The sequence below is a fragment of the Prionailurus viverrinus genome, chromosome A2 (genome assembly GCF_022837055.1).
Source record: "Prionailurus viverrinus isolate Anna chromosome A2, UM_Priviv_1.0, whole genome shotgun sequence".
NCBI classification, from domain to species: Eukaryota; Metazoa; Chordata; class Mammalia; order Carnivora; family Felidae; genus Prionailurus; species Prionailurus viverrinus.
The window spans coordinates 145,555,902-145,583,456 of NC_062562.1; the positions used below are offsets into that span (position 1 = coordinate 145,555,902).

Here is a 27,555-nt window from a genome sequence, read left to right on the forward strand (position 1 = left end):
AGAATCTTCTTGGTTGCGATTCAGCTCTGTCCCGGGGCTGACTTTCTCGACTCCTGCACGACCCGCTGTTACCGCGAGTGGACGGCTCCTGGCCCTTCTTCCTGGAGGTGAGCGACCCTGTGGGCTTCCCCGCCTTCCCGCCCCTATTCCCCGGGCTGCGTGCCCCTCGGGCCGCCTCGGATTCCTGGCCTGGGGCCGCGCTGCCTGGAGCGGGTGCTCCTTGCTCCGCCTCCACTCGGATCCGCTCCAGCTGTGTTTTCAGGGATGACCCTGTGTTACATGACGCCCTCCCCATGCTCGCTAGTGCTGGATTAGGTGTCCCAGTCCTGCCCTCCCGAAGAACCCTTCTTGTCACAGCACTTGGCGCGGTGGGTGGGTGGTAACTGCCTCTCTTCTTGCTTAGATTGTCCTCCCGATGAGGACAGGGTTCGTGTCTGCCGGACCCCGTGTGGCCGTAGTACCTTGCAGAGCGCCTAACACGCTGTACTATTCAGGGCGTAGTTGTTAAGTGAACTAGATAGATTTGACTGTCTTAGAATTATTTTTACTTATCAAAAAATTTATGATTAACAGGAACCTGACTGAGATGTGAGGGAGACCTCTGGACAGGTTGCTTTCTCAAGGGCATGTTCTTACAACTCCTCCCTCAGAAACAGACTCGGTTCTGGAAGATTTTTGGCCCCTCTGTGCCCTGAGCTGTGGCACAGGGATTGTGCATTGCACCAGGCGGGAGGAGTAAAAAGGTTTTGCTTTAGAAGAAGTGAAAGTTGTTTTGTTTTGTTTTTTTTTAAAGTTTATTTAAACTTTCAAGAGAGAGGGCACCCATACATGTGGGGGAGGAGCAGAGAGGGAGAGAATCCCAAGCAGGGTCTGTGCTGTCGGAGCCCGATGCTGGGCTGGAACCCACAAACCGTGGGATCATGACCTGAGCCTAAATCAAGGGTGGGGGGGAAGCTTACCCCTGAGCCGCCCAGGTGCCCTAGAAGATGTAAAAGTTTTGAGGAGTGCTTTTGAGTTAGCCCCAGAAGTAAGTCTAGCTCTGGGGCCATGGAGTTTATAGTGTAAATATGCTGGGAGATTCTGTTGCGGAAGAACATGCGCTGGTCCCTGTCTCCCTGTCTTAGCTCCCTAGGAAGACAGAAATCAGGGTCAGATGCATGCATATCCCAGAAGGCTATAGGTTAACCACACCTCTCTTTCCTCAGCATCCAGAGGCCTTCCAGAAGTGGAAGAAAGCTTTACTGCTCTGCAGAGGAGTGTGGGGTCCTTTCAGCCATGAAGCCTCTGTTGAACCTCTATCTCTTAGGTGTGGTGTTGACCCTGCTCTCCATTTTCGTTAGACTGATGGAGTCCCTGGGAGGCTTACTGGAGAGCCCGTTACCTGGGAGCTCCTGGACCACCAGAAGTCAACCAGCCAGCACAGAGACCCCTAGGGCCTTCCAGACCATCCATCCAGAGGGGTGTGATAAGACCTCACTCCACCGGCTCTAACCTTGGAACACCAGGCAGGGTCCGGGCAGGAACTGCGCAGGCAGGCTCCGAACATCAGTATTATCAGAACTGTTACCAGGCCCTTGAAGGGCCTCTCCGTCTGGATGCTCCTGTCCTGGAAAAAGAGCCTGTCCGATGTGAACGGGTTGCCTATGACTGTGATGGAATGATGTCACTCTTCCCGGGGTCTGCTGTACCCTCTGGTGTCCTTGACAACAGTTCTCTGACATCTCTTAGCTAGGGGCTTGTGCTTCATGTTCAGCCGTTGGGAGATGGTGTCGTTTTCGTCCCTGCTTCCTCAACATCTGCCAAGAGTTCCTTTGGACTTGCGCGTCTTATGGTCAGTCTGTTTGGTGTTCAGCCTCTCTTCCATGAGAGCTTGTCTGTGTGGAAGTGATGTATGGGTTGGTGTATGGGAGGGGGAATGATGAAATAGTGTCCAATTCTCATTGTTTCACATGTTAAATGCCTTTTCTCCAACATACAGCGAACTTGTGAATATCAGTCTGAAGGGGACACTGGGATGACAAAGCCTGCTCAGGACATGGCATTATGGCCACCATGTGGCTTAAATGGATTTCTAATGAAATAAAAGTTGAGTATATATTTCTACTTTGTGTCATGTTGACCTCTGCCCTTGAAATTAGTGGTAGGGAAGGGTCTTAATTCCTAGATCTGGGGTTTGACATCTTAAAAACTTAGAAGCAGAAAAGTACTTAAAACACTTTGTTTAAAACATAAGGTAAATACACCTGGATTTGGAGGCCAGGGCAGTTGTGTCTGCCTCATATCAACAAGTCTTCTGATCCTGGGCCAAGAATATTCCAGTATTCTCTTGACTCTCCATTTCTAAAGAAAAATGATTATTCTAGCACCCTCGCCTTCTGTCTCTGGGAGAAGGAGACTGTCAGTCCAGTAGGCCTTGGTTTTTTTCCTTCTGCACTGCTGAAGTAAGGAGGGCTCAACTCTGTTCTCCAAGTCATTTGGTAAAATGCCCACATCTCACAACAGTTGTTTCTGTTCACTCCCAGATCTCTGCAGCGTGGCTTTTATACAGAAATGGAGAGCTATTTTTTTTTCTACTTGTATCCACCACTCCTCCATGTTCAGGTGCATTCACTCCTCTGTCCCTCGTAATATAGATCCATTCACAGTCTCTTGATTTGTGTTATTTTATGTAAGGGGAGTTTGATTTACTTTTGCCCAAGGGTAAGACTGGAATATGGTCTTCTCTGCTGAACTACTTTTGCTTCCTGGGTTGTTCTGAAGCTTAAGTGCCACGCGCTAGAAGCTAGTGGTTTGGGCATCACTTCTTTTTTTATTATTATTTTTCAAATTATTTTTTAAATGTTTTATTTATTTTTAAGACAGAGAGAGACAGAGCATGAGTGGGGATGGGACAGAGAGAGAGGGAGACAGAATCTGAAGCAGGCGCCGGGCTCTGAGCTGTCAGCACAGAGCCCAATGTGAGGCTCGGACTCACGAACTGTGAGATCATGACCTGAGCCGAAGCCGGACACTCAACCGACTGAGCCACCTGGGTGCCCCTGGACGTCACTTCTATTTATTGCATGGTGGTGGTCACTGGTGCTATTTACCAAGTATTTCCAGCTTCCCACCTTCTGGGTGCATAGTATGATTGGGCTCCCTGATCCTTTGTGGATGGCTGGGGTTATGTGAACTTGTGTTTCAGCAGCATAGTACAATCAAAACTATAGTTGGTTTTTTATCTCTGATTTCAGGCACTTTCATGTGCCAGTAGTTTTCCTAGACAGATTTCTTAAATTTGATATATTTTCTTTAAAAAAAAATTTTTTTTCAACGTTTATTTATTTATTTTTGGGACAGAGAGAGACAGAGCATGAACAGGGGAGGGGCAGAGAGAGAGGGAGACACAGAATCGGAAACAGGCTCCAGGCTCCGAGCCATCAGCCCAGAGCCTGACGCGGGGCTCGAACTCACGGACCGCGAGATCGTGACCTGGCTGAAGTCGGACGCTTAACCGACCGCGCCACCCAGGCGCCCCAATGATATATTTTCTTATTCTCACATCTCTCCGACTCCTTTGGTATGTTTCAAATTTTAAGTGGGAGAGTTGCATTTTAAGTCTCTTCCCCAAGCGGTTTAACTGCAATGGTTTACAGGGTGCCACAACCTTTGAGGTCTTTGCTCTAAGACAGTTGGATCTACTTGGAGGTTTTAGGTTTTAACAACAGATATGATGGTCATACCACTGTTACAGTCTTTCCTACGAGTAGGGTCACCTGCTGTCCCCACTTGCTTGGCAGAGGAGTTTTCTGGGGTGTAGTACTTATCAGAGCTAAAACTGGGACAGGTATAGGTAAACCTGGTCAAGGCAATTAGATGGGTAAGATGGCCAATCGGTTATTCTACCTGAAAAACATGAGTTCAAAATGGCGTCTGTCATTCCAAACATTTCTCAGCTTTATCTGTTAACCAGTTAGGGATGAGAAGCCGTTGCTTCTGTGAACCCTGCAAGCCCGTTGATTTCTGTAGTCTCTCTGCGCCCCTTGTGCTGCTTGCAAACTAGCCAGTTCAGGTCTTGTCTGAGCTAATTCTGTACTTTGTTGATGGTGACCAACAGTATCCAATTCAGGCTGCTAAAATTCTGTTCTCTGACTTTCTCTTACTAGATAGATTAAATAATGTGTGTCCTCTAAGTTACTGTAGACAACAGTTTTACCAGATACTCTTCTACTGTATAACATGAGTTGTCCTCTTTCTTTCAATAAGATCTCTTTGCTGCCCTCCAAGTAAGTTAATGTCACACATACTAAGGCCTTTTCTTTTTTTAACATGCAACATTCCCCCCCACTACCCCCTGCAACACACACATTCCTGTCTCCTTATCAGTCAAGGACACATTAGATTAGGTTATGCTGCAGCAACAACCCTAAATTCTCAGTAGCTTAAAAGAGAGTACATTTGCCCAAGGCAGTACTCCTAGGAAGCAGAATTGGGGCCTAATCAAGGAATATTCCCTTCCTCGGGGTAAGGGGACTTCACTGCATCTGCTCAGTGGCACGTCATAATCATGAGGCTGCTGTGTTTCCCATTCTCCCCCTTTCCCCTCAGTGCATTCATCGTGTCCCCATTCCACCAATATTTACTAATTTTTTTTTAACATTTATTTTTGAGAGAGAGAGAGAGACAGAGCATGAGCGGGGGAGGGGCAGAGAGAGAGAAGGAGACACAGAATCTGAAGCAGGCTGCAGGCTCTGAGCAAGCTGTCAGCACAGAGCCTGATGTGGGGCTCGAACCCACAAACTGTGAGATCATGACCTGAGCCAAAGTCGGATGCTCAACCGACTGAGCCACCCAGGCGCCCCTCCACCAATATTTATTAGATGTGTGGAAGCACATGGCTTGTCTTTTTAGTTTATAGATCTCCATCTCAAGCCACATCCAAAACTGGTATAGAAACCATTGTGCATCACTTGGAGATTCTTCAGTTTGGCCTTGATGTTGTGGCTGAAGGGAATTATTGGATTGTCTCCTTCGGGGGAGGTATGGTAAATGGATTCCACCTGCAGGAGGGATAGTGAGCTGAATGATTTATTCACTAGAAGGTTCAGTAGTGGTACTCATTAATGTTCTCCAAGTATTTCTGCCCTTGCCTCTCAAGCACATGATAGAAGTGTACTCCCTGACACCTTTGTGGTCGGACAGGGCCGTGAATTAGTTCTTGCCAATGAGTTGTGAGTAGAAGTGATGTGTGTTAATTCTAAACTGGAACACTTAAGCACTGGTTCAAAAACCTCCAAAACCTTTAACCTTCTTTTTCCCTCCACCCCTCCACTACAGTGACTATCAATGCTCCAAATGCAGCTGTTCCATTAATGTAGGTCCTGGAGTGAGGAAGTCATGGAGCAGAGCCCTTTATCTCTGGTTCATCTCTGGTGAACATGTAGTATAAATGAGAAAGAAACCTCTGTTGTGTTAAGCTACTGCAGCATAACTTGGCCTATCCTGACTGATACATTGCCTTTGGCACCTACTGGGTACCATGCATTGACTAAGATTTCATTACTACCTACTTCAGATAACATGCATAAGACAGCGGGGGAGGGGGGGGACACATAAACAAACCCATAACCTCTCAAGATTCTGTGATAGAAATAACGCGTACAGGATTTGAGTACATAAAGTTATTGACTGGCAGGAGGCAGATATTAAGGGAAAGCTTCTTAGAGGATCTGAATTTTTAAAAATGAATAGGTACCCAAGTTCAGAGTTTCCCACGAGAGGGAACCATGAGCAAAGGACATGGAGATGAGTTTAAGCACCCAGAGCGTATTTAGAAAACTGGTAAGTACAAATTTTAAATCCCGGTTATTAGATTGAAGTCTTAGCACTAGTGCCATCTAGTGGAGGCTAAGGAAGAAGGAAACACTAAATCCATGCTGTGTAATGCTTTCTGGATTTGAAGGGCTGTGCCTCTACAGTTTATGATAGATATCAGAATATTAAGGGATGGAAGATATGATCTAGTCTAATATTGTCCAATAAAAATGTAATGCAAGCCACATAGGTAATTAAAATTTGTTTAGTGGTTACATTAAAAAGAAACAGGGAAAGATAGATATATATATATCATTTGTTACAATATTTTTTATTTTAGAGAGAATCTTAATCAGGCTCCATGCTCAGCGCGGAGCCCAACACGGGGCTCGATCCCACAGGATCCGATCTGAGCTGAAATCAAGAGTTGGACGCTCAACCAATTGAGCCACCCAGGCGCCCCAGGAAAAGATATTTTAAACACATTTAACCCAATATATTAAAAAACATTATTTCAACATGTAATCAACTTAAAAAGTTATCTATGAGATACATATTTTGCATTTTATTTTGGTACTAAGTGTGTATTTATATTGGTATTTTACACTTAGAACATATTTCATTTGGATTAGCCACATTTCAGGTGCTCAGTAGTCACACATGGCTAGTGGCCACTACATTGGACAGCGTAGATCTCTTCATTTGACTGCAGAGGAAATGGAAGCTAAGTAAGTTAGACAATAGCATTGAATTAATGGGTGGTAATTTCCTAGTATGCAGCTCTTTTTTCTACAACATGATTTTTTTTTTTAACATTTATTTATTTTTGAGACAGAGAGAGACAGAGCATGAACGGGGGAGGGGCAGAGAGAGAGGGAGACACAGAATCGGAAACAGGCTCCAGGCTCTGAGCCATCAGCCCAGAGCCTGACGCGGGGCTCGAACTCACGGACCGTGAGATCGTGACCTGAGCTGAAGTCGGACGCTCAACCGACTGAGCCACCCAGGCACCCCCAACATGATTTTTTTTTAAGAACTCTCCAAAATGCAGTGTAGCAAAATATGTCAACAATGTGCTTTTTCACCCCCAAGGTAATTCTTGTGTGGGCACATGTGAGATTTTTTTTTTCTAAGAAAACCTATTATTACAAATCAAAATTATGAAATGACTGTAACTTGCAGTGTTTACATGCTGCTTTGCCCATAGACTGTCAGTAATGCCTCAGACTTGACTTGCTTTGTATGGCAAACCTATATCAACTTAATAACTCATAATTCATCACTTAAACATTAACTTTTTATTATGGTGTTTCCTTCTAGACCTTGTTCATACACATTGGACATTGCTATATTGTAATAGTATGAATGCAATTTGGACTCTTTTTTTCCCTGTTGCTTAACATTATGAAATGGAGAAATAAATAATTGATAAAAGTAGGTAGTTTTATTTAATCTGAGGAATTCTAAATTGGAAAATATGTTCATAAGACTTGTTAGAATAGTGTACTCATTTATGTAAGAAGGGATAGAAAAGTTAAATGTATTATACTGTTATAAGTATGTGTAAACTCTAAAAGAATAGAAAAAATAACAACAGTGGCTTCATTTTGGGGCAAGTGTGATGGGAACTAAGCCAATGATGAGGGTGGGAAGGAGCTCTTCACTCTCCCATTTGAAAGTTTATGATGTTTGTACCTCATGAATGTGTTATTTGTTCACAATTTTAATTTTTAAATGCCTACAATCTTTTACAGTTTCTATTGTAACAGCCTTCTGGAATTTTAATTGGGATTTTATTGAGCCTACAGATCTTTTTTTTTTTTAAGTTTTTATTTATTTTGAGAGAGGGGCAGAGAGGGAGAGAGAGAATCCCAAGCAGGCTCTGTGCTATCAGCATGGAGCTTGATACTGGGCTCAATCCCATAAACTGTGAGATCATGACTTGAGCTGGAAATCAAGAGCTGGATGCTCAACTGAGCCACCTAGGTGCCCCCAGCCTATAGATCAATTTGGGATAAATTGACATCTTAATATTGAATCTTCCAGTCCATGAACATAGTATATCTTTCCTTCTGTTGTTGATAAAGAATTTTGTATCTCTCTTCATGAGTAATGCTGGTTTGTGGTCTGTTACTTTCTTTTCTTGCATTGTCTTTATCTGATTTTGGTAATGCTGGGTTCATAAAATGAGTTGGGAACTGTTTCCTACTCCATTTCCTGAGTTTATATAAGATTAATATTCTTTCGGGGCGCCTGGGTGGCGCAGTCGGTTAAGCGTCCGACTTCAGCTCAGGTCACGATCTCGCGGTCCGTGAGTTCGAGCCCCGCGTCAGGCTCTGGGCTGATGGCTCGGAGCCTGGAGCCTGTTTCCGATTCTGTGTCTCCCTCTCTCTCTGCCCCTCCCCCGTTCATGCTCTGTCTCTCTCTGTCCCAAAAATAAATAAACGTTGAAAAAAAAATTTAAAAAAAAGATTAATATTCTTTCTTCCTTAAAAGTTTGATAGACTCGTCCAGTGAAGACATATGAGCTTAGAGTTTTATTTGTGGCAAGATAATTACAAATTCAGTTTCTTTTATGAATGTATATTTATTTGATTTTTCCTAAATCTCTTTTTAAGTCATTTTTTCCTAAGTTTTAGTAATATCTGTGTGATGACATTAGTATAGAACATTTAAGTTGCCAAATTTACTGGCATTAAGTTGTTAAAACTACTTCCATATTATACTTTTAAAGTGCACAAGATCTATAGTGATGTTCCCTCCTTTTTTTCAGATTGGCAATTTACATATTTCCTTTTTTTTTCTAGATCTCACGAACTATACGTTTTTCAATTTTTCGAAATTTAGCTGCTGTTTTATTTTTTTTAATTATTTTTTAATGTTTGTTTATATTTTAGAGAGACATAGTGTGAGTGGGGGAGGGGCAGAGAGAGAGGGAGACACAGAATCCGAAGCAGGTTCCGGGCTCTGAGCAGTCAGCACAGAGTCCAATGTGGGACTCAAACCCACAAACTCTGAGATTATGACCTGAGCCGAAGTTGGACGCTTAACCGACTGAGCCACCCAGGCACCCCAGCTGCTCTTTTTAAAAAATGTAACTTTAAAAATTAAAAAAAAAAAGGGGGGGGGGGACCTGGGTGGCTCAGTTGGTTAAGCGTCTGACTTCGGCTCAGGTCATGATCTCACGGTTCATGAGTTTGAGCCCTGCGTTGGCCTCTGTGCTGACAGCTCATAGCCTGGAGCCCATTTGGAATTCTGTGTCTCCCTTTCTCCCTGCCTCTCCCCTACTCATGCTTTGTCTCTCCTTCAAAAATAAATAAACATTAAAATATTTAAAAAAAAATTAGCTTTAGAAGTAGGTTGTTTAATTTCCAAATACCTTGACATTTTCCAAATATTTTTTCTTTCATTGATTTCATTGATTCCAATTTCATTGATTATGTTAACAGAACATACCTTTATAATTTTAATTAGTCAAAATTTATTGAGACTTATTTTATGGCTCAATATAGGGTGTATCTTGGTGAATGTTCAATGTGCACTTGAAAAGAATGTCGATTCTGCTATTGAGTGAGCTGTGTTTTACAGAAAGTGTACAAAATATTTTTTATCAAAAGTATTAAAAAATACAAAACAACTTTTTTACAAAATTACATAAAGTTCGTTGATAGTGGGGCGCCTGGGTGGCTCAGTCAGTTAAGTGTCCGACTTTGGCTCAGGTCTCACGGTTTGTGGGTCCGAGCCCTGCATCGGGCTCTGTGCTGACAGCTCAGAGCCTGGAGCCTGCTTCGGATTCTGTGTCCCTTTCTCTCTGCCCCTCCCCCACTCATGCTTTCCATCTCTCTCTGTCTCTCTCTCTCAAAAATAAACATTAAGACAGTTTTTTAAAGTTGGCTGATAGTTATTGAAGTCTTCTGTATCCTTATTGATTTCCTATTTGTTTTAGTTTCATGTTTTTTTAAACTCTGCTATTGGATACATATACTTTTAGGATTGTTATGTCTTACTAAATTGAGCCCCTTATCTTCTTTAAATGTCCCTCTTTATCAAGGTGTATTATTCCTTGTCATGAAGTCTTCCTTATGTGATGTTAGTATAGCCACCTTGGCTAACATACGATTAGTGGCTGCAAAGTTTTATCTTACTCTATCCTTATAACTTATGTGTCTTCATATAGTGTGGATTTCTTGCAGATAGCATTTAGTTGTGCCCTCCTTTTTATACAGACTGGTAATATCTGATTTTCAATTGGAATGTTTAGGCCATTTAAATTTAGTGTAATTATCCATAAGGTTGGGTTTAAATCTTCTATCTTGTTATTTTCTATTTCCCATCTTCCCATCTGTTCTTTGTTCCATTTTTCCTCTTACTTTCTTTTGGATTGTGAATTATTTAGTGTTCCGTTTTATCTTCACTATTGATTTATTAGCTATCGATCTCTGTTTAATTTTTTTAATGGTTCCTCTATTCTAGGACTTACAACAAACATCTTTAACTTATTGTAGTCTGACTTCAAATAGTATCTTATCGGGGCATCTGGGTGGCTCAGGCAGTTAAGTGTCCAACTCCGGCTCAGGTCACGATCTCACAGTTTGTGGGTTCGAGCCCCGCATCAGGCTCTGTGCTGACCTCTTGCTCAGAGCCCAGAGCCTGATTCTGATTCTGTGTCTCCTTAACTCTCTGCCCCTCCCCCGCTCACGCTTTGCGTCACTCTGTCTCTCAAAAATAAGTAAATGTAAAAAAAAAAAAATTCAAATAGTATTTTATCACTTCAGGTATAATACCAGAGCCCTGCAATACTACACCTTTATTTCCCCCTCTCATCCTCTGTTCCTTTTTGTCTTATATTTTACTTCTATGTATGTTCTAAACCTAACGTTTCATACTACATTGTTATCACTTAAAAATTTTTAAATGTTTACTTATTTTGAAGGAGCAAGTGAGAGAGTGGGGCGTGGGCAGAGAGAGAGAGAGGGAATCCTAAGCAGGCTCCACACTCAGCATGGAGCCGGACATGGGTCTCCAGCTCATGATTGTGAGATCATGACCTGAGTCAAAATCAAGAGTTGGATGCTGAACCGACCGAGCCACCCAGATGCCCCTGCATTGTTACCATGTTTAAACATTCGATTTTTGTTTAAAGAACTTCAAAAATTATATGTGTATATGTATTAAAGTGTTGACTCACGTATTTCGAATTGCTAGTGGTTGCTTACTCTTTGTGTAGATGTAGGTTTATAGGTTTTTATATATTTGAAGTCTTCCAGCCCGTATTTATTCAAATATGTGTCTTTATCTCAGGAAGTAAACAGTTATGTTCAGTACAGCCCTGACCACATGTCCACAACTCTGGTCAGACTACTTTTAGAGCTAATAATGATTCTTCCAGTATGTAGCATACTATGTACATAGTTGCTTCTCAGCAAATATTTGTAGAGCCATGTACAAGAAATTTCTTTACCACTTTTTAAAATTTACTTAATAAGGAAACACTTGCTTATGGTAAATAGTTCAAACAGTACAAAAAATAAAGTGTGAAAAATAAGTCCTTTTTTCACCACCATTACCAATGCCCTACATTTTTATCCTCCCAGAAATGATCTGGGCATGTTCAAGCATATCCTTTTTTTAAATCCTTTTACCCAAGTGATAGCATTTTATATATACTGTTTTTCATCTTTTTCTAACTGTATAGGTCTCAGTAATCATTCCATATCAGTATATGTAAAGTTGCCTTATCTTAATGGCTGCAAAACATTAATATAGAAGTATCATAATTTAACTGGTGCTCTATTGATGGACATTTACCTTTTATAAGGAAAGGAGAAAAAATGTCAAGAACAGAGAGTAAAATAATGCAAAAAAAAGCCAAAATAATGACCTTGAAGGTTGTTTGAATATTTGAATTTCTACTATTATAATCTTTGCATCAATAAAAAATTTTAAGAGTTAGTTTTCGCTTCCATTGAGCAAGTCTTTTTTTTTTTTTTTTAATCTTTATTTTGGAGAGAGAGAGAGACAGCGTGTGAGCAGGGGAGGAGCAGAGAGAGAGGGAGACACAGAATCTGAAGCAGGCTCCAGGCTCTGAGCTGTCAGCACAGAGCCCGACGCGGGGCTCGAACTCACGAGCTGTGAGATCATGACCTGAGCCGAAGTCAGACACTCAACCGACTGAGCTACCCAGGTGCCCCACGATGAGCAAGTCTTAAGAAGAAATAAGCCACTACGATACAAACTTCTGCCTCTGATGTAACAGGTTTGGAAAAATACCAATGAGAAGCAGGCCTCCCACCCTATGTTAAGAGAAGCACCAGGAAATTTAACTCTGGTCACAGGAGGATTGTGCCCGTGTGTCTTGAGGGTTTAAAAGACATGAGAGAACCGACTTACCTCCTTGGCTCGCTCCTGTACAAACACCAAAGTGAGAATGCCTGATAGCTATCCAGTCCTAGTCTGAGAGGATAACTAATAACTCACTCCTCCTCAACTTCATGCATCCTGAAGAAGTCTTTAAGTGGAAGTTTCTTCTCCTGGTACCAAAGATAGGAGATTGCAAGGGGAGGGGAGGAGTTGGTGCCACTAAATGGTACACTAGTAAATGTTTCACACCAGGTCTCTGAGTGGGGATATACATATAATATGCAAAATAATAATCATACATGCATACACATGTTATTACATATATATACATATACGATATGTATAGTGTTATATGCATTATAACTACAATTTAATATACATTATAATTAGTCATATTATATATTATAATCATATCATAATATATAATATATGTGTGTATATATATGTACATATATGCATACATATAAGTATGTATGTTTTCTCTACAGTTTTACTGACGTAAAGTGCGTATAGCACCCAATTTACAACTAACAATAAAATACACAGTGCTCTTGTACGTTTCATATAGCCAATTGATTCTCACAGAAATCTTTCACTGGTTTTTGTCAAACTCTTGTATTCCTAGCCAACCAACGCAACTGACAAGTACAGTTCCGACCTGAATGTTGGCTGATTTTTCCACTTACGTTAACGAGTAAGATGAAAGTGAATTAACCTAGGTGTATGTTGGAACTTTACACGTTCATCAGTGACTTCGGCAACTTCTTTGCTAAATCAGATAATAGCTCTCAAATACTGAAAGCTACTGAGACTCCTCAGATTTTCTGTGTGCCTACAATATGACAGCAACAGCCACACGCAATTTACATCAACATTTTTTCTATCCCTTTATTTTTTTTTTAATGTGTATTTTTGAGAGAGAGAGAGAGAGAAAGAGACAGAAGACAGAGTGTGAGCAGGGGAGGGGCAGAGAGAGAGGGAGACACAGGATCCGAAGCAGGCTCCAGGCTCTGAGCTGTCAGCGCACAGCCCGACGTGGGTCTTGAACTCGAGAGCCGTGAGATCATGACCTGAGCCAAAGTCAGACGCTTAACCGACTGAGGTATCCAGGCACCCCTTTATCCCTTTAGACAGCCAACAAAACAATAAATCGAGGCTTAATTGATTTCCATGGTGTAAATAACTCCCAACATGGCTGGTTTCAAGATAGTGACCAACATGAAGTGACCAACACACCCCGAGAAGATAGGACGAGGTAGTGCAGCATCACACAGTGTTTCTACCCTGTAGATACAATCGACGTAAATAACCTCAAGGGTATAGAGAGTAGTAAAATATAGTAAAACAATTAAGAAGTGGTGAGTTTGGGTCATTACCTTTGCTTTTGTATAATTTGTTGAAGTGTAAGTTTCCGTAGTGAAATTTTTACTATTGGCTATGTTTAACAATGGCTCGTAAAATGCCTGAAAATCCGAATCGTTTTCACGGGTCTCTTTTGTGCTGGCTCCAGCACGCCACTGTGCTGCACTTCCTCATCTGCCCACTATTCCCAAAGAAATAAGCCTCTTTGCCTTGTTAACAGCCCGGTGTTTCCAAAAAGTTCTCATCTTCTCCCATGAAACGAGGTAGGGAAGATTGGCGTGAATTACTCGTCTTCGTCCCGAGCTCCTCTGGCCCGGGGAGAGCCTGACTTCAGGGAATTCACACAGATAAAGTTTTTGTGAGGGGCTTCGCCATCTGGGGAGAGGATTGAAGGCTGTGGGTTTCTGGAGAAACTGCCTTGCTGTTCCGGCCAGCTCACCACTGTCTTGCCATAACCGTAGTGCATTTTCCTCATGTATGCAGAGAAACTGAGTGAAAAATGGAATAGACTACTATTACTGCTAGTTTGTAGTGCGTAGGAAAGGGGAGAAAAAAGCTCTGCTTATCCCCAATCCTCCCTTGCGTCTTCTTTTTTTCCTTTCCTGTTGTTACCCATCACATTCCTTGATGTCATGCCTGCCATTGTGAGCCGACAGGCCCTCCCTGGCCTGGTGGACAGCTTGTAAGTCAGGAGGGGAGGGGGAGCTGTGGAGGTTGGGGGGAGCAGTGGTCACACCAACACCTTGGAATTGGGCTGGGTCTGAGTGGAGCCCCAGAGATGTTCTCCAGCCCATTCTTCCCAAGAACCAATGAGTAAAATTAGGGGCCTCCCACCTGAGGTCAGGGAACCAGGCCCTGGAGTGGATCTGGGGGTGGAAGATGGCCTTCTTTGTCAACTGATTCATTCTCCAGAATTCAACTTGTTCTCCGACTCGGTGGTATTTGAAAGCAACTTTATCCAGGTACCTGTGTGCAGCTCAGAACCCGCTTTCTTCCGCTTTCCAGAACTTGTTCCTAAGGGTTGGTCCAAAAGTGCTGGTCCAAAAAGGCCTCTGAAAGCCCTGGGGAGGAGAAGGAGGCTGCTATGGCTAGGGACAACCAGAGGGTCTGGATCCCAAGTTCAGCTCGGTTTGTGCCTACAGCATGATGGGGCTCCTTGAAGGTCATATATGCTTTCAGGAAATAGAACTACAAACTGCAAAAGGGGACCTCAGGGCTCACCCTGCAGGCAGGGTCCATGGGCCACTAGGGAAGGAATGGTTGGTTAGAGGGAATGAAGGTTGTTTTTAGAATCCCTGCTCTGAAACCCAACCTCCTCTCCATGGGATGGTTTAGAAATAGCCTTGTTTGAGAGCCAAGCCCCTAGAATCGGCCTTGCCCAGATTCTACATCCCCTAAAAGGCGGTGCTATGGCCATTGGAAGTTAGCATTTTTGGCCTGGGAAGCATGAGGCCACTGGGAGTATGCGATAGTCATATGACATCTTGGGGCACCTGACTGGCTCAGTGGGTAGAGCATATGACTCTGTCTTGGGGTCATGAGTTCAAGCCTCATGTTGGGGGTAGAGTTTACCTTAAAAAAAAAAAAAGTGCGTGTGACATCTTACTGAGGGCCTGCCCACCTACCTCCCTCTAGAAGTCTAGCTGGGATCTGCATACCTGTGCTCCTTTGCAAGTGCCGCATGACCAGCTTCTCATGGTCTGTGTGCTGTGTGCTGTGTGCGGGGCAGGAGATGCAAAGAGAGATCAGATGGTATCCCTGGCCAAGGAGCTCATGAATTCGTCAGTTTAAAGGGCATGTTATAACATGGTCACTGCTAAGAAAGCTCTGGCAGGTGGTTTGGACCAGCTCATCCCTAAAGCATGAGCAGAGAGAAGGGTGCTAGTGTCCAGGGAGTTCAGCGCACTTTTTGGAGTTTGGCAGTTGAAGAAGGCTCCCCAGAGGAGGAGGTGAAGCCCTTCTTGGAGGTATCCCTAAGACTTTGGTAAGTGGAGGAGCAGAGGGAGGACACTGCAGGCCAAGGGACTTCAGTTACCTGGGTGAAAGTGGGAGGCTAGAACCCATAGGGAGGGTCTGTGCTCAGGAATCCATGTGGTGGGGTCACAAAGCAGTGAGGAGTCACAGGAGAGAGTGGAGACAATTTGAGCTCAATTAGAAGACGCGTTCACGGAGCAGCAAGCTACTCCCTGACGGAGCCCCCCAGATTTCAAAGAGCCGGTTCGCCGCTCCGAGTGCTCCCCGGCTCCTGCACTGCTCCCAGGGGACTGCAGAGTGGGGCAATCAGCTGGCAGCCCGCGGGGGTGCTCCTTCCTAACACAGTCTCAGCGGAGGAAGAGCAGGGACGTGGCAGATCCAGACTCGGGATAGCGAATTCCAGTCATTTCTATCTGGGTGTGAGGCTTTGGCAGGAGGTTTATTCTCTTACTCCGTTCTCTTTGACCTGCTATTAAAACTGTGTAGATTCTCTGGGTGGACACTTAGTGATTCATGCAGCAGGAAACTCGGACTGTTCCGGGGAGGGCAAAGCCTGTCTGCTGGAGCTGCCCCGTGGCAGAGTGAAAAGTTGACCTGAAAGGAATCGCCCCACACAATTAGGTGGCTCCCTTTCTCCCCGCTCCTCAGTATCACCTCTCTGCCATCACCTGGAAGAAACATCACTCACAAACCTTTACTTAGCACTTACTCTCAATGTGTGCCGCCCCTGTGTTTCGTAGTGCATGTGAAAGTCATTCCGCACTGTGGGCTCCAAGAAATGTTTGTTTTTGTTTTTTCCTTCAAAACGAAAATGGACTTTTCTTAGGAGCACCATCTAGTCAGGCGCATGGGAACTGAAATTTCAGTTATTCCTGGGGCTTTCCCCTTGTCCCCGGCTCCACCATGGTTGTGAAATGGTGTCAATGGTCGTACAAAGTCTAGAACATTGGGAGAAGGCTCTCTGGTCGGTCACTCCTCAAATGTTCCTTACCTTACCTTGGTCCTTGTGGTTCCTTGGAGGCTTCTCTGCCCACCCTGGACAGTGAGGCGGGCGTGTCTTAGCTGAAATACTGTGCCCAGTGCAAAGCATCCAGTCTCCCTGGGCTGCCTCTGATGCTGCAAGAGAACAGGTTCTCACGAGATCTAGCAACAAGCCGGGCCCTCCCTCATCTTGCGGGAAGCTCCCCAATCGTCCCTCAGGCTGGGCTGCCTGGGTCTGCCCCATTCACTAGCTCTTTCCTCACTCTCCTCCCCTTCTGGAACCTTCTTTACACAATCTCCCTTCCAGATCGTTGGAAACCTGTGCTGGCTGCTTCTACCCGAGGATGGGGGAATAAAATGTCAATGCCTCTCAGCTTTTTCTTACTAATGCATCCCTTTAACGTTGGATAATGCAGAGGATGCAAAGGAGGGCAACACAGTTTCCTGTCGCCAATGAGCTGGTCTATTTGGAGAGACCCACAAAAAGGATGGATGCTGGTCATTGCCCAGGCCAGTGTGCCGCACACTTGCTCCGAGCATGTCCCCGAGTTAAAGTGCTGCTTTCCAGCACCTGTATTCTCCCACCCTTGCCTTCCTCTTTCTCCCTGACCCATGTACCTGGGCTGATTTCCAGGTCACTAAGCCCGGGAGCTGGATGGATGTCTATGAAGGTTCTACCACTGTGATCCTCGGGGTGACCTCCTCAGTGCCCTCCTTGCCACTCCCCAACGTCCTCCTGATGGCCAACGTCACCTGGCCCCAGGGTCAGTTTTCCACCTGGAGCTCACCTGATTGTGCTCCAGTGGTCACCCTCAGCAGGTAAAGAAAGGCTGCAGAAGGGGTGGGATGACCGCATTGTTTTGCAGCTGGATTTTAGATAAAAAGAAAGGACAGTACATAAGCTATGTGTATACACGATGTATAGTGTATAAACTATGTAGAATTCATTCATTAAAAAACATGTCTTTCGTATCTGGATATACCAGACACTGTGCTTGGTGAAGTGATAGAGCCCTGGTCTCTGTCTCAGCCTGGTCTTTGAGGATCTTGGCTTCCTTTTATTTACTTTTATAGTGTCACTATAGACTTAGGGGGTTTCCCCCGCAAAAAGGCGAGGGGTATGAAAGTCAGATGGGATGATGGAGTGTTACAATTGAAAAAAAAAAAAACCAAATACTGGATGTACAGGACACATCCACGCTTCTTACTGTCTCAGCAAGGTTAACTAGGATACAGGGAGGAGATCTGGATGGAAATAGGGTCAGAACACCTGAGTTCCAGTTCCTACTTAACGTGGTCTAAACTTGGGCACATCAGTTAGCTGTTCTGAGCCTCAGTTTCAACACCTGTACAATGGAATGGAAAATACCTTTCTTTCATCAAAGGGTGTGAGGATTGAATGAGAGGTTAGACGTCGTCTATCAGCCATTGTTATTGATGTGGGCAGGTTCTTTAGTGATGAAGGCCCTGAAAGTCAGAGAAGAGTTAGTTTTAGTAATCATTCCCACTCCCAGACCATGAGCTTTCTCCCATGGGCATCCCCCAAGCAGAGGCGGGAGCCTAGTGAGATGGGGCCAGGCTCTAGGTAGGCACGCATGATTGATTGAATGCATGGGCCCCTCTGCTGTGGGGATTTCCCGATTGTGTCCAGGATTCTCCCCCTGAAGTTTGTGGAGCTACAAATCTGTGACCGGCTCCAACGCATCCTGAGGGTTAGGACAGTGACTGAAAAGATCTACTACCTGAGGCTCCACGAACACCACCCAGAGGCCGTATTTCAATTCTGGATCCGCTTGGTGAAAATTCTGCAGAAAGGTCTGTCCATCACCACCAAAGACCCAAGAATCCAATTCACGCACTGCCTGGTGCCCAAAATGTCCAACAGCTCCACCGAAATAACGGTAAGTGGGGCCTCCCGCCAAGACCTGCAGCGAGACGGGGGATGGGAAGCCCAGCTCCTTAGAGGATTAAAGTCTGGTGTTGCAGGGGCAGACTTCGTTTTCAAGGGCCAAGGATACACATGCATCAAACTGGGGTCTACAAACATAAAAAGCAAATGAATTTCTTTTTCTTAAAAAAAGAGCTATACAGTGGTTAACTCACTTAAAAATTGTTTTCTGTTGGGTTTTTTGTTTTTAAGTTTTAGAAAAGGAATAATGCTCACTGAAGAAAATTAGAAAATCGCAGAAAAATCACCCCTACTTCTCTCCAACCCCAAGCAATCACTTGGAACATTCTGGCATACTTCCTTCCAGTCTTCCATTTTATGTATTTTTTTTCCTTTTTTTGTTTGATCTTTATTAGGTTTTGGCATTAGAGTTATGCTGTCTTCTTAATATCAACTGAAGAATTTTGCATATGCTTTCACATTGTTGAATATATTGAAACTTTGAAAACATTTATTCTTTAACGTTAGAGGCTAGATTGAATTTGCCAGGTTCTTCTTTTTTTTTTAATGTTTGCTTGTTTATATATTTATTCTTTCTCCAATTTTTTATTTAAATTCCAGTTAGTTAACATACAGTGTAGTATTAGTTTCAGGAGTAGAATTTAGTGATTCATCACTTACCTACAATACCCAGTGCTCATCACAAGTGCCCTCCTTAATGCCCATCACCCATTTAACCCTCCCCCTGCCCACCTCCCTCCATCAACCCACTGTTTGTTCTCTATAGTTAAGAGTCTGTTTCCTGGTTTGCCACCACCCCCTGATTTTTATTTGTTTTGTTTCTTAACAGTTTTCCATCTTTTTTTTCCCCTAGATCACTTTTTAAAAAAATTTACATCCAAGTTAGTTAGGATATAGTGCAACAATAATTTATCCATTTAGCCCATCCCCCATCCCCCCTCCCACATCCCCTCTAGTAACCCTCTGTTTGTTCTCCATATTTAAGAGTCTGTTATGTTTTGTCCCCCTCCCTGTTTTTATATTATTTTTGCTTCCCTTCCCTTATGTTCATCTGTTTTGTATCTTAAAGTCCTCATATGAGTGAAGTCATATGATTTTTGTCTTTCTCTGAATGACTAGCTTCGCTTAGCATAATACCCTCTAGTTCCATTCATGTAGTTGCAAATGGCAAGATTTCATTCTTTTTGATTGCCGAGTAATACTCCATTGTGTATATATACCACATCTTCTTTATCCATTCATCCATCAGTGGACATTTGGGCTGTTTCTGTACTTTGGCTACTGTTGATAGTGCTGCTATAAACATGGGGGTGCATGTGTCCCTTCAAAACAGCATGCCTGTATCCCTTGGATAAATACCTAGTAGTGCAATTGCTGGGTCGTAGGGTGGTTCTATTTTTAATTTTTTGAGGAACCTCCATACTGTTTTCCAGAGTGGTTGCACCAGCTTGCATTCCCACCAGCAGTGCAAAAGAGATCCTCTTTCTCCGCATCCTTGCCAACATCTGTCGTTGCCTGACTTGTTCATGTTAGCCATTCTGACAGGTGTGAGGTGGTATCTCAATGTGGTTTTGATTTGTATTTCCCTGATGATGAGTGATGTTGAGCATTTTTCCATGTGTTGGTTGGCCATCCAGATGTCTTCTTTGGAGAAGTGTCTATTCATGTCTTTTGCCCATTTCTTCACTGGATTATTTGTTTTTTGGGTGTTGAGTTTGATAAGTTCTTTATAGATTTTGGATACCAACCCTTCACTGATGTATTGTTTGCAAATATCTTCTCCCATTCCGTCCGTTGCCTTTCAGTTTTGCTGATTGTTTCCTTCGCTGTGAAGAAGATTTTTATTTTGATGAGGTCCCAATCGTTCATTTTCCCTTTTGTTTCCCTTGCCTCTGGAGACGTGTTGCATAAGAAGTTGCTGCGGCTGAGATCAAAGAGGTTTTTGCCTGCTTTCTTCTCCAGGATTTTGATGGCTTCCTGTCCTACGCTTAGGTCTTTCATCCATTTTGAGTTTATTTTTGTGTATGGTGTGAGAAAGTGGTCCAGGTTCATTTCTCTGCACGTTGCTGTCCAGTTTTCCCAGCACCACTTGCTGAAAGACTATCTTTATTCCATTGGATATTCTTTCCTGCTTTGTCAAAGATTAGTTGGCCCTACGTTTGTGGTCCATCTCTGGGTTCTCTCTTCTGTTCCATTGATCTGAGTGTCTGTTTTTGTGCCAGTACCGTACTGTCCTGGTGATTACGGTTTTGTGATACGGTTTTGGGGTCCGGACAGTCTTCCATCTTAAATTAATTTTTCATTTATATATTTGAGGATATTCAATACATAATAAATGTCTGAATGTTGCTTTTTTTCAGTTGAGATTACATCAGAAGCATTTTCCCGTTTCTTTTTAAAGCTCTTCATACACATCATTTTGATAATTTCATGCCGTTCCAGTAGTTGTGTGAATGAATTGAAATTTACTTCGCCATTCTCCTGTTATCAGACATTTAGAGTTGTTTCTAACTTTTCATTATGGTAAATGACGCTAGAACAAGCATTTGTGTGAACTGACCACATTTCTGCTTGTTTTCTCAGAATAGATTATTAGAAGCAGAATTCAAAGGGTATGAGCATTTTTAAGGCTCTTGATACACATTGCCAGATTGTTTTCAGAAAGCTCATGCCAAAGTATACTCTCTCCAGTAATATGAGGGTCTGTGTCACTGTGTCCTTATCACAACAGAGAAGAATAAATTTTAATAAATTTTCTAGTATGATAGGTGAAAAAGTAACAGCCCTTTGATTTTCAAGGAGTTTGAACATCATTATACTGTCTTTTTGTGCCCTTTGGCGATTTCTCTATTGGCGTTTTGTGTTTTTTTCTAAACTGGTTTGTAAAATAAAGCTTTTTGTGTATCAAGAAGTTTAACCCTTGAATCACAAGTGTCTGTAAACCCTTCCCCCAAGGATTCGCTTTTTCCTCTCAGTTTATTTGAGGCTCCCCCTCCCCCACCCGTTTTGACACAGAGAAGGCTTTTCCAGGACCTTCTTAGGGTAGAAGCACAGAAAGAAAGAGATCGATAGGCTGGATTGCCTAACACCTTCAGATTTCAGAACCTAAACCCTTTCTTCCTCTTGTCTCAGTTGAAGGCCTTTCCGTATTATTATCACTGCCTTCCAAAGTCAGCTTCCCAGCCCTGCTGCTCTCGTTCTTAATGTTCAGGCACAGTAGCCATTGGCAGCCCAGCAGAGAGAGGACGTTATCCTGCCAGGGCCCGGTTGGGCTCTGATGATTCTGGGGCTTGACGCTTAAGGAACAGGTTTCCGGGTCGAGGCTGGAAGACTCAAGGCTGAGTCCCTTCAAGGTTCTGGCCCAAGGAGGCCGAGAACTCCAGGCAGACCTGGTCATCCGACTGTAACTTTCTCCACCCAGCCTGAAAGCAGCCTCCTGCCATCCGCCCAGCCCAGCGAAAGCTTCATGCTGTTGACAGCTGAGCAGACCAGTGGCAGTTTCTCGAATATCACAGGGAGGCCCCAGCTCACAGCGGACAGGTGGGTGCTCCGTGCAGGCAGCTCCGGCATCCCTTCCCGCAGCACTGAGCCGTGGGTGGGGACGGTGGCACCCTCGGCCAAACTACCTCAGTTCCTTCTTTTTATTCTAGACCGTTATGCATATGATTTCTCCCCTCAGTTTTATTATAAGCCTGTCAAAAACAGGCTCTGTGGCTGTTGGGTCTGAATATTCCCTAGGGAAACTGCAGTGCTTTCCTAGACGGTGCTCAATAAAAGGAACGAGGGGTGAGTAAGTTATCAGAGGAGGGTGAGCTGATCAGGCAGGCTCATGGAGCTCCGTATCGACTACCTCCAAACCCGGTTCACCAGGGTCCCCCGGGTAAGACAGTTCTGAGTTCTCTTCACCTCACTTATCTGTTCTGTAAAATGGGCAGAATAGACAGTAACCCAAAGCAGACATGGCTCCAAAGCCATTTACTAATTCACTAATTGTATGAGACTCTTTGTGCAACGAGCGATGGAAAACAAAAGCAAGATCACCCAATCGATACATTGAACAAGTACAACTTGCAGGATACCATCAAAATGTAAATTTATTTTGGGGGCACCTGAGTGGCTCAGTCGGTTAAGCATTCGACTTTGGTTCGGGTCATGATCTCACGGTTCGTGGGTTCAAGCCCCGCGTCGGGCTCTGTGCTGACAGCTCGGAGCCTGGAGCCTGCTTTGGATTCTATGTCTCCGTCTCTCTCTGCCTTTCCCCCGCTTGTGCTCTGTCTCTGTCTGTCTCTCTCTCTCAAAAATAAACACTAAAAAAGTTTTTTTTATGTAAATTTATTTTTGTCTTCCCTTTATAATTTTTTCAGTGGGAGTTTTCTTCTTGCCCTTAGATAAAAGCTGATTCTGGGGCGCCTGGGTGGCGTAGTCGGTTAAGCGTCCGACTTCAGCCAGGTCACGATCTCGCGGTCCGTGAGTTCGAGCCCCGCATCGGGCTCTGGGCTGATGGCTCAGAGCCTGGAGCCTGCTTCCGATTCTGTGTCTCCCTCTCTCTCTGCCCCTCCCCCGTTCATGCTCTGTCTCTCTCTGTCCCAAAAATAAATAAACGTTGGAAAAAAAAAATTAAAAAAAAAAAGCTGATTCTCTGACGGGCCCCCTAAGCATATGGGCTCCCTCTTAGAATATAAAAGGTCCTCTGGTCCCTTTAAACTGCAAAAGAAGCATCAATTCTGAAATTAAAATGTGGCTGATAATTACCAAAACTCTGAACTCTTCACACCTTCCCTCAGTCTGGCCTCATGTTAAGATGGCCCTTCACGGTGGGCACTGGGTTTTCACTCCTCTTCTCCTTCTGTTTCCTAACTTAAATTTTTTTTTTAATGTTTACTTATATTTTGAGAGAGAGAGAGAAAGAGAGCGGGGGAGGTGCAGAGAGAGACAGAGACCGAATCCGAAGCAGGCTCCAGGCTCTGAGCTGTCAGCACAGAGCCAACACGGAGCTCGAACTCATGAACTGTGAGATCATGACCTGAGCAGAAACTGTATGCCCAGCTGACTGAGCCACCCAGGCACCCCCTGTTTCCTAACTTTAAAGCTAATTTTTTCTCTTAGCAGCTTCCTTGGGTTCTTTAAAGTCCCACACCTGACACCCCCCTCACCCCCAACTGCAACTCTGGTGATGCTCTGACACCTTCCTTTCCTCCAGCCACCACCCCCCTCAGGCTCTGGCTGTAAGGGCGTTCTCTTGGGCAGGGCTTATAATGGCTCCAGGCTGGCTCTCTCTGTCTCAGGTATAGTCCACGTCTGGCCCTCAGGAAATGTCCTCTCAGACTTTGATGAGCCCCTGGACACAGGAATGACTCCTCTTCACTCCTCCACCCAAGAGACCTATTCTTCCATCTTTCCCGCCCTTCAGATTTCCTGCTCAGGACTTGTGTCCCTACCTACGGGGTCTCCGAGGACCCCTGCCTCCAGGGGGCCCCAGTTCAAAATCTCTGGATGATCCTAGGAAGCCCCTCTCTTTCAGCTTCAGGGGGAAAAGGCAGCAGCTTTAGACAAGGGACTCTCCACACCCCTTCTCTCTCTCAGTGCTGTTTTAGCCTCCCTCTGGGGCAGGGTCCCCGTGGTGGTCATGCTGGGCTGCTCTCCCAGGTCATTGCGTGCCTTTATATGTGCTTTCCAGTCTTGTGGTTCTTGGGTTTTGTTTTGTTTTGTTTTGTTTTACTTTCAAGATAGTTGTATTGAATTATAATGCAACATTTTGTCTTTTGGATACTCTTGTTATTTGAATATTGGCTCATCTTTGCCTATCTAATAGAGCTGTCATTTTCTCTTTTTCTTTCTCTAAGCTCTCCTTCTATTCTTTTCTTCCTCTTAAGGCACTGTCTGCTTTGTTTGCTCTTGTATTCTTTCTGGTTTAGGCTTCATTTTGGGAAATAATGGTTTCTTTAAAAATGTTTGGGGCGCCTGGGTGGCGCAGTCGGTTAAGCGTCCGACTTCAGCCAGGTCACGATCTCGCGGTCCGTGAGTTCGAGCCCCGCATCGGGCTCTGGGCTGATGGCTCAGAGCCTGGAGCCTGCTTCCGATTCTGTGTCTCCCTCTCTCTCTGCCCCTCCCCCGTTCATGCTCTGTCTCTCTCTGTCCCAAAAACAAATAAAAAAACGATGAAAAAAAAAATTAAAAAAAAAAATGTTTGACTCTCTCCTCAGTTTCATCACCCCATTTACAAATCTTTTGAGTTCTGACTTGGGTGGCACCCTCATATAGTCTATCACTTTCTTAATTTCTTTTAGCTCATGTTGAAATGCTAGGTTGTACTTTTCATTTGTTTTGCAGGCATATCTTTTTAGTGTGCTTTCATTGTTGTTGTTTTTTTTTTTTTAATTTTTTTTTCAACGTTTATTTATTTTTGGGACAGAGAGAGACAGAGCATGAACGGGGGAGGGGCAGAGAGAGAGGGAGACACAGAATCGGAAACAGGCTCCAGGCTCTGAGCCATCAGCCCAGAGCCTGACGCGGGGGGCTCGAACTCACGGACCGTGAGATCGTGACCTGGCTGAAGTCGGACGCTTAACCAACTGCGCCACCCAGGCGCCCCTAGTGTGCTTTCATTGTAAGCATTTAATATGCTTCATATACTTTGTTTTTCTAATTTTGTGTGGCGTTTGATTACTATCCTTTTCCGACAGTTATTTTTAACGTGAAAATGATTTTCCTGAACCTTTGGGAATGACGGTCAGTCCGGGTTGCTTTCTGGTTTGGTCTCTAGAGCTCCCTCTTGTGTGGCTTTTGGGAAGTGTTGATGGCCTTGCACTTCTAGGGCTGTGATTCTCTCTCCTGTCTTTAGCTGATCTTTTCTTTGCTTTGCTTTTATTCTTCCCGTCCTACTCAATTTGGATCCCTTTTCCAGTGGCTTTTCCTTAGTGTGAGGCTGTGTCTTGCAAGAGAGAGTGTTCCGATGGCTTCAAGAGACCATAAGGCATGTAGGGCTCCAGCCTCTTCTGACTTACTCGCAGCCAGAGCCCTTGCACTTACTTTCAGTTTCCTCCTCCTCAAACTGTCCCGGGCACTTTCCACTGAGAACCTGTGGGGGGAATAGGAGCTCCCCTGTCTTCAGATACATCAGATGCTCTGTTGCTGCTCTGTGCGTCCTCGTACACAGATATGGACAGATACGCAAGATAACCGTCTGGGTCTTGGAGCAGTCTGTAGCTGGAATTTTTTTTTGTCCTGGGCTTTCTCAAACAGGCCTTTACCTGTGGGACTCATGTTGGCTTAAACTGAATTGGGTAAAACCTAAGCCCGGGGCCACCAAGACTGGCAAGTCCCTCGGGCACCCCCAGCTTCAGCCCACACTTTGCCAGTTTTTAATTTTTGACCCCTGGGATTGTTCTTTGCTTTTTGTGGGCTTAACAATACACTTTAAATTATGTGATTATATTTTATCTAGCATTTCCAGGTGTTTTGTGGCAAAGATTTTTTAGACTATTTGGCCATTTTGCCAGGCTCTGGCTACATAACTCTAAACTTACTTTCACTTAAAAAAAAAAAAAATCATCGCATCTTATCTTTGAATAGTTACAGTGTGAGTGATTTTTATTTTCCATTTGGTGCTTTTTTGTGGTTTCCCTTGTTTTCATTTATTTTTTTTTTTTTAATTTTTAGAGAGAGAGAGCAGGGAAATGAGGCAGAGGGAGAGAGAGAGAGACTCTTAAGAAGGCTCCACACTCAGTGAGGAGCCTGGTGCAGGATTCAATTCCACGACCCTGGGATCACGACCTGAGCCAAAATCAAGAGCCAGATGCTCAACTGACTGAGCCACCCAGGTGCCCCAACATGGTTATTTTAAATGAAAAAACAAACAAAAACAAACCAGGGGTTCCTGGGTGGCTCAGTTGGTTAAGAGTCTGACTTGGGCTCAGGTCATGAGTTCAAGCCACGCACTGGGCTCTCTGCTGTCAGCACAGAGCCCACTTTGGATCCTCTGTCTCCCTCTCTCTCTGCCCCTCCCCCCCCCAAAATAAACGTTGAAAAATAAAATAAAATTTTAAAAATAAAATAAAATAACCATGTATTTCACTTAGAATCAACATTTTTAAAAATGTTAGCCACACTCTGTGTTTTTCTAGGCACATTCAGTGGCTGTAACTTTTTTCAAAGCTGTTACTGTTTTGGAGAACTGTCGAGAGGTTTTCTTTTCCTTCTGCTGATAACTGTCAGGTTATAGTGGGCATCAGGCAGATCCCACGGGGCTCAGATCTTGCCTTTGAGTCTTAGTTAACAAATTAGGTTCTCACCACATAAAAATGGTGCTTAAGATTTGGAGGGGTGTCTGTTCCACTCCAGCAGAGCAGACCTTAGCCGGAGCCTCCCTCCCGCTTGGTTTTCTTTGTTCAAGTCACTCTCTCTCTCTTTATGTTTACTTATTTATTTTGAGAGAGAGAGAGAGTGAGAAATCGTGTGCATGTGAGTGGGGGAGGGGCAGAGAGAGGGAGAGAGAGAGAATCCCAAGCAGGCTCCGCACTGTCTGCACGCAGATCTCACGGGTTCAAACCCATGAACCCGTGAGATCATGACCTGACCTGAAGTCGGACGCTTAACCAACTGAGCCATCCAGGCATCCCCAAGTCTCTCTTGATATATCATACCATTTATACGTGTCGTCCCTGGCCATCATTCCCACATCCGCATCTACATTCAAGGCACTTGTACTGGAAAATATACAATTTAGAAACAGTTTTTTAAATTAAACTTTTAACAATGCTTTCTCTTTCTTTTATTGCTTTCAATGACTCCAAAATTCCTGGGCTCCCACAGTAACACCAATGTCGCCATCAAAATAGACAATTTGGACAGCTCTAAGACCCCCTCGCGGGTGGCATCTCCAGTCAGTTTGAAAATACCCATGAGAGCTGCCTTGAGCCACAGCCTCTGGGAACAAGAGAATCCAGATGAGCACTTCCTGCAGGCTCCTGTTGCCAGTTCCCTAGGAGAGAACTTTTTTGGACCCTGACACCTATCCAGAACGGGGCGATCTTCCCTGGCTTCATTCTGTGCACTTGCCACAATCTCCTATCAATGCTGTCTTCCCACTGGGGGCCAAAAGACCGTGGGAGAGGTATGAGGGTGCTTATAACACAGTGCTTTGTACTTCCACCAATAAACCTCCAAGTGAGTTCCTA

At 44.2% G+C, this 27,555-nt stretch overlaps 1 protein-coding gene across 2 annotated transcripts; it reads left to right on the plus strand.

Moving 5' to 3' along the window:
- On the plus strand, positions 1-27,555 carry GARIN1A (golgi associated RAB2 interactor 1A). Of its 2 annotated transcripts, none has more exons than XM_047850058.1 (5): positions 1-107; positions 17,105-17,289; positions 18,122-18,371; positions 21,801-21,919; positions 27,191-27,555. In XM_047850058.1, the coding sequence occupies exons 2-5, from the start codon at positions 17,126-17,128 to the stop codon at positions 27,384-27,386; spliced, it is 729 nt and encodes a 242-aa protein (XP_047706014.1). In that variant the 5' UTR covers positions 1-107; positions 17,105-17,125; the 3' UTR covers positions 27,387-27,555. The 2 variants fall into 2 exon arrangements, with proteins under 2 accessions (XP_047706014.1, XP_047706013.1); XM_047850057.1 differs by lacking the exon at positions 1-107 and adding an exon at positions 14,204-14,477.

Coding starts and splice junctions, on each gene's coding strand:
- GARIN1A (XM_047850057.1), top strand. CDS start 14,325: ATGAGTAAAATTAGGGGCCTCCCACCTGAGGTCAGGGAACCAGGCCCT. Junction 14,478..17,104: donor TTGAAAGCAACTTTATCCAG/GTACCTGTGTGC, acceptor GCTGATTTCCAG/GTCACTAAGCCCGGGAGCTG. Junction 18,372..21,800: donor ACAGCTCCACCGAAATAACG/GTAAGTGGGGCC, acceptor TTCTCCACCCAG/CCTGAAAGCAGCCTCCTGCC.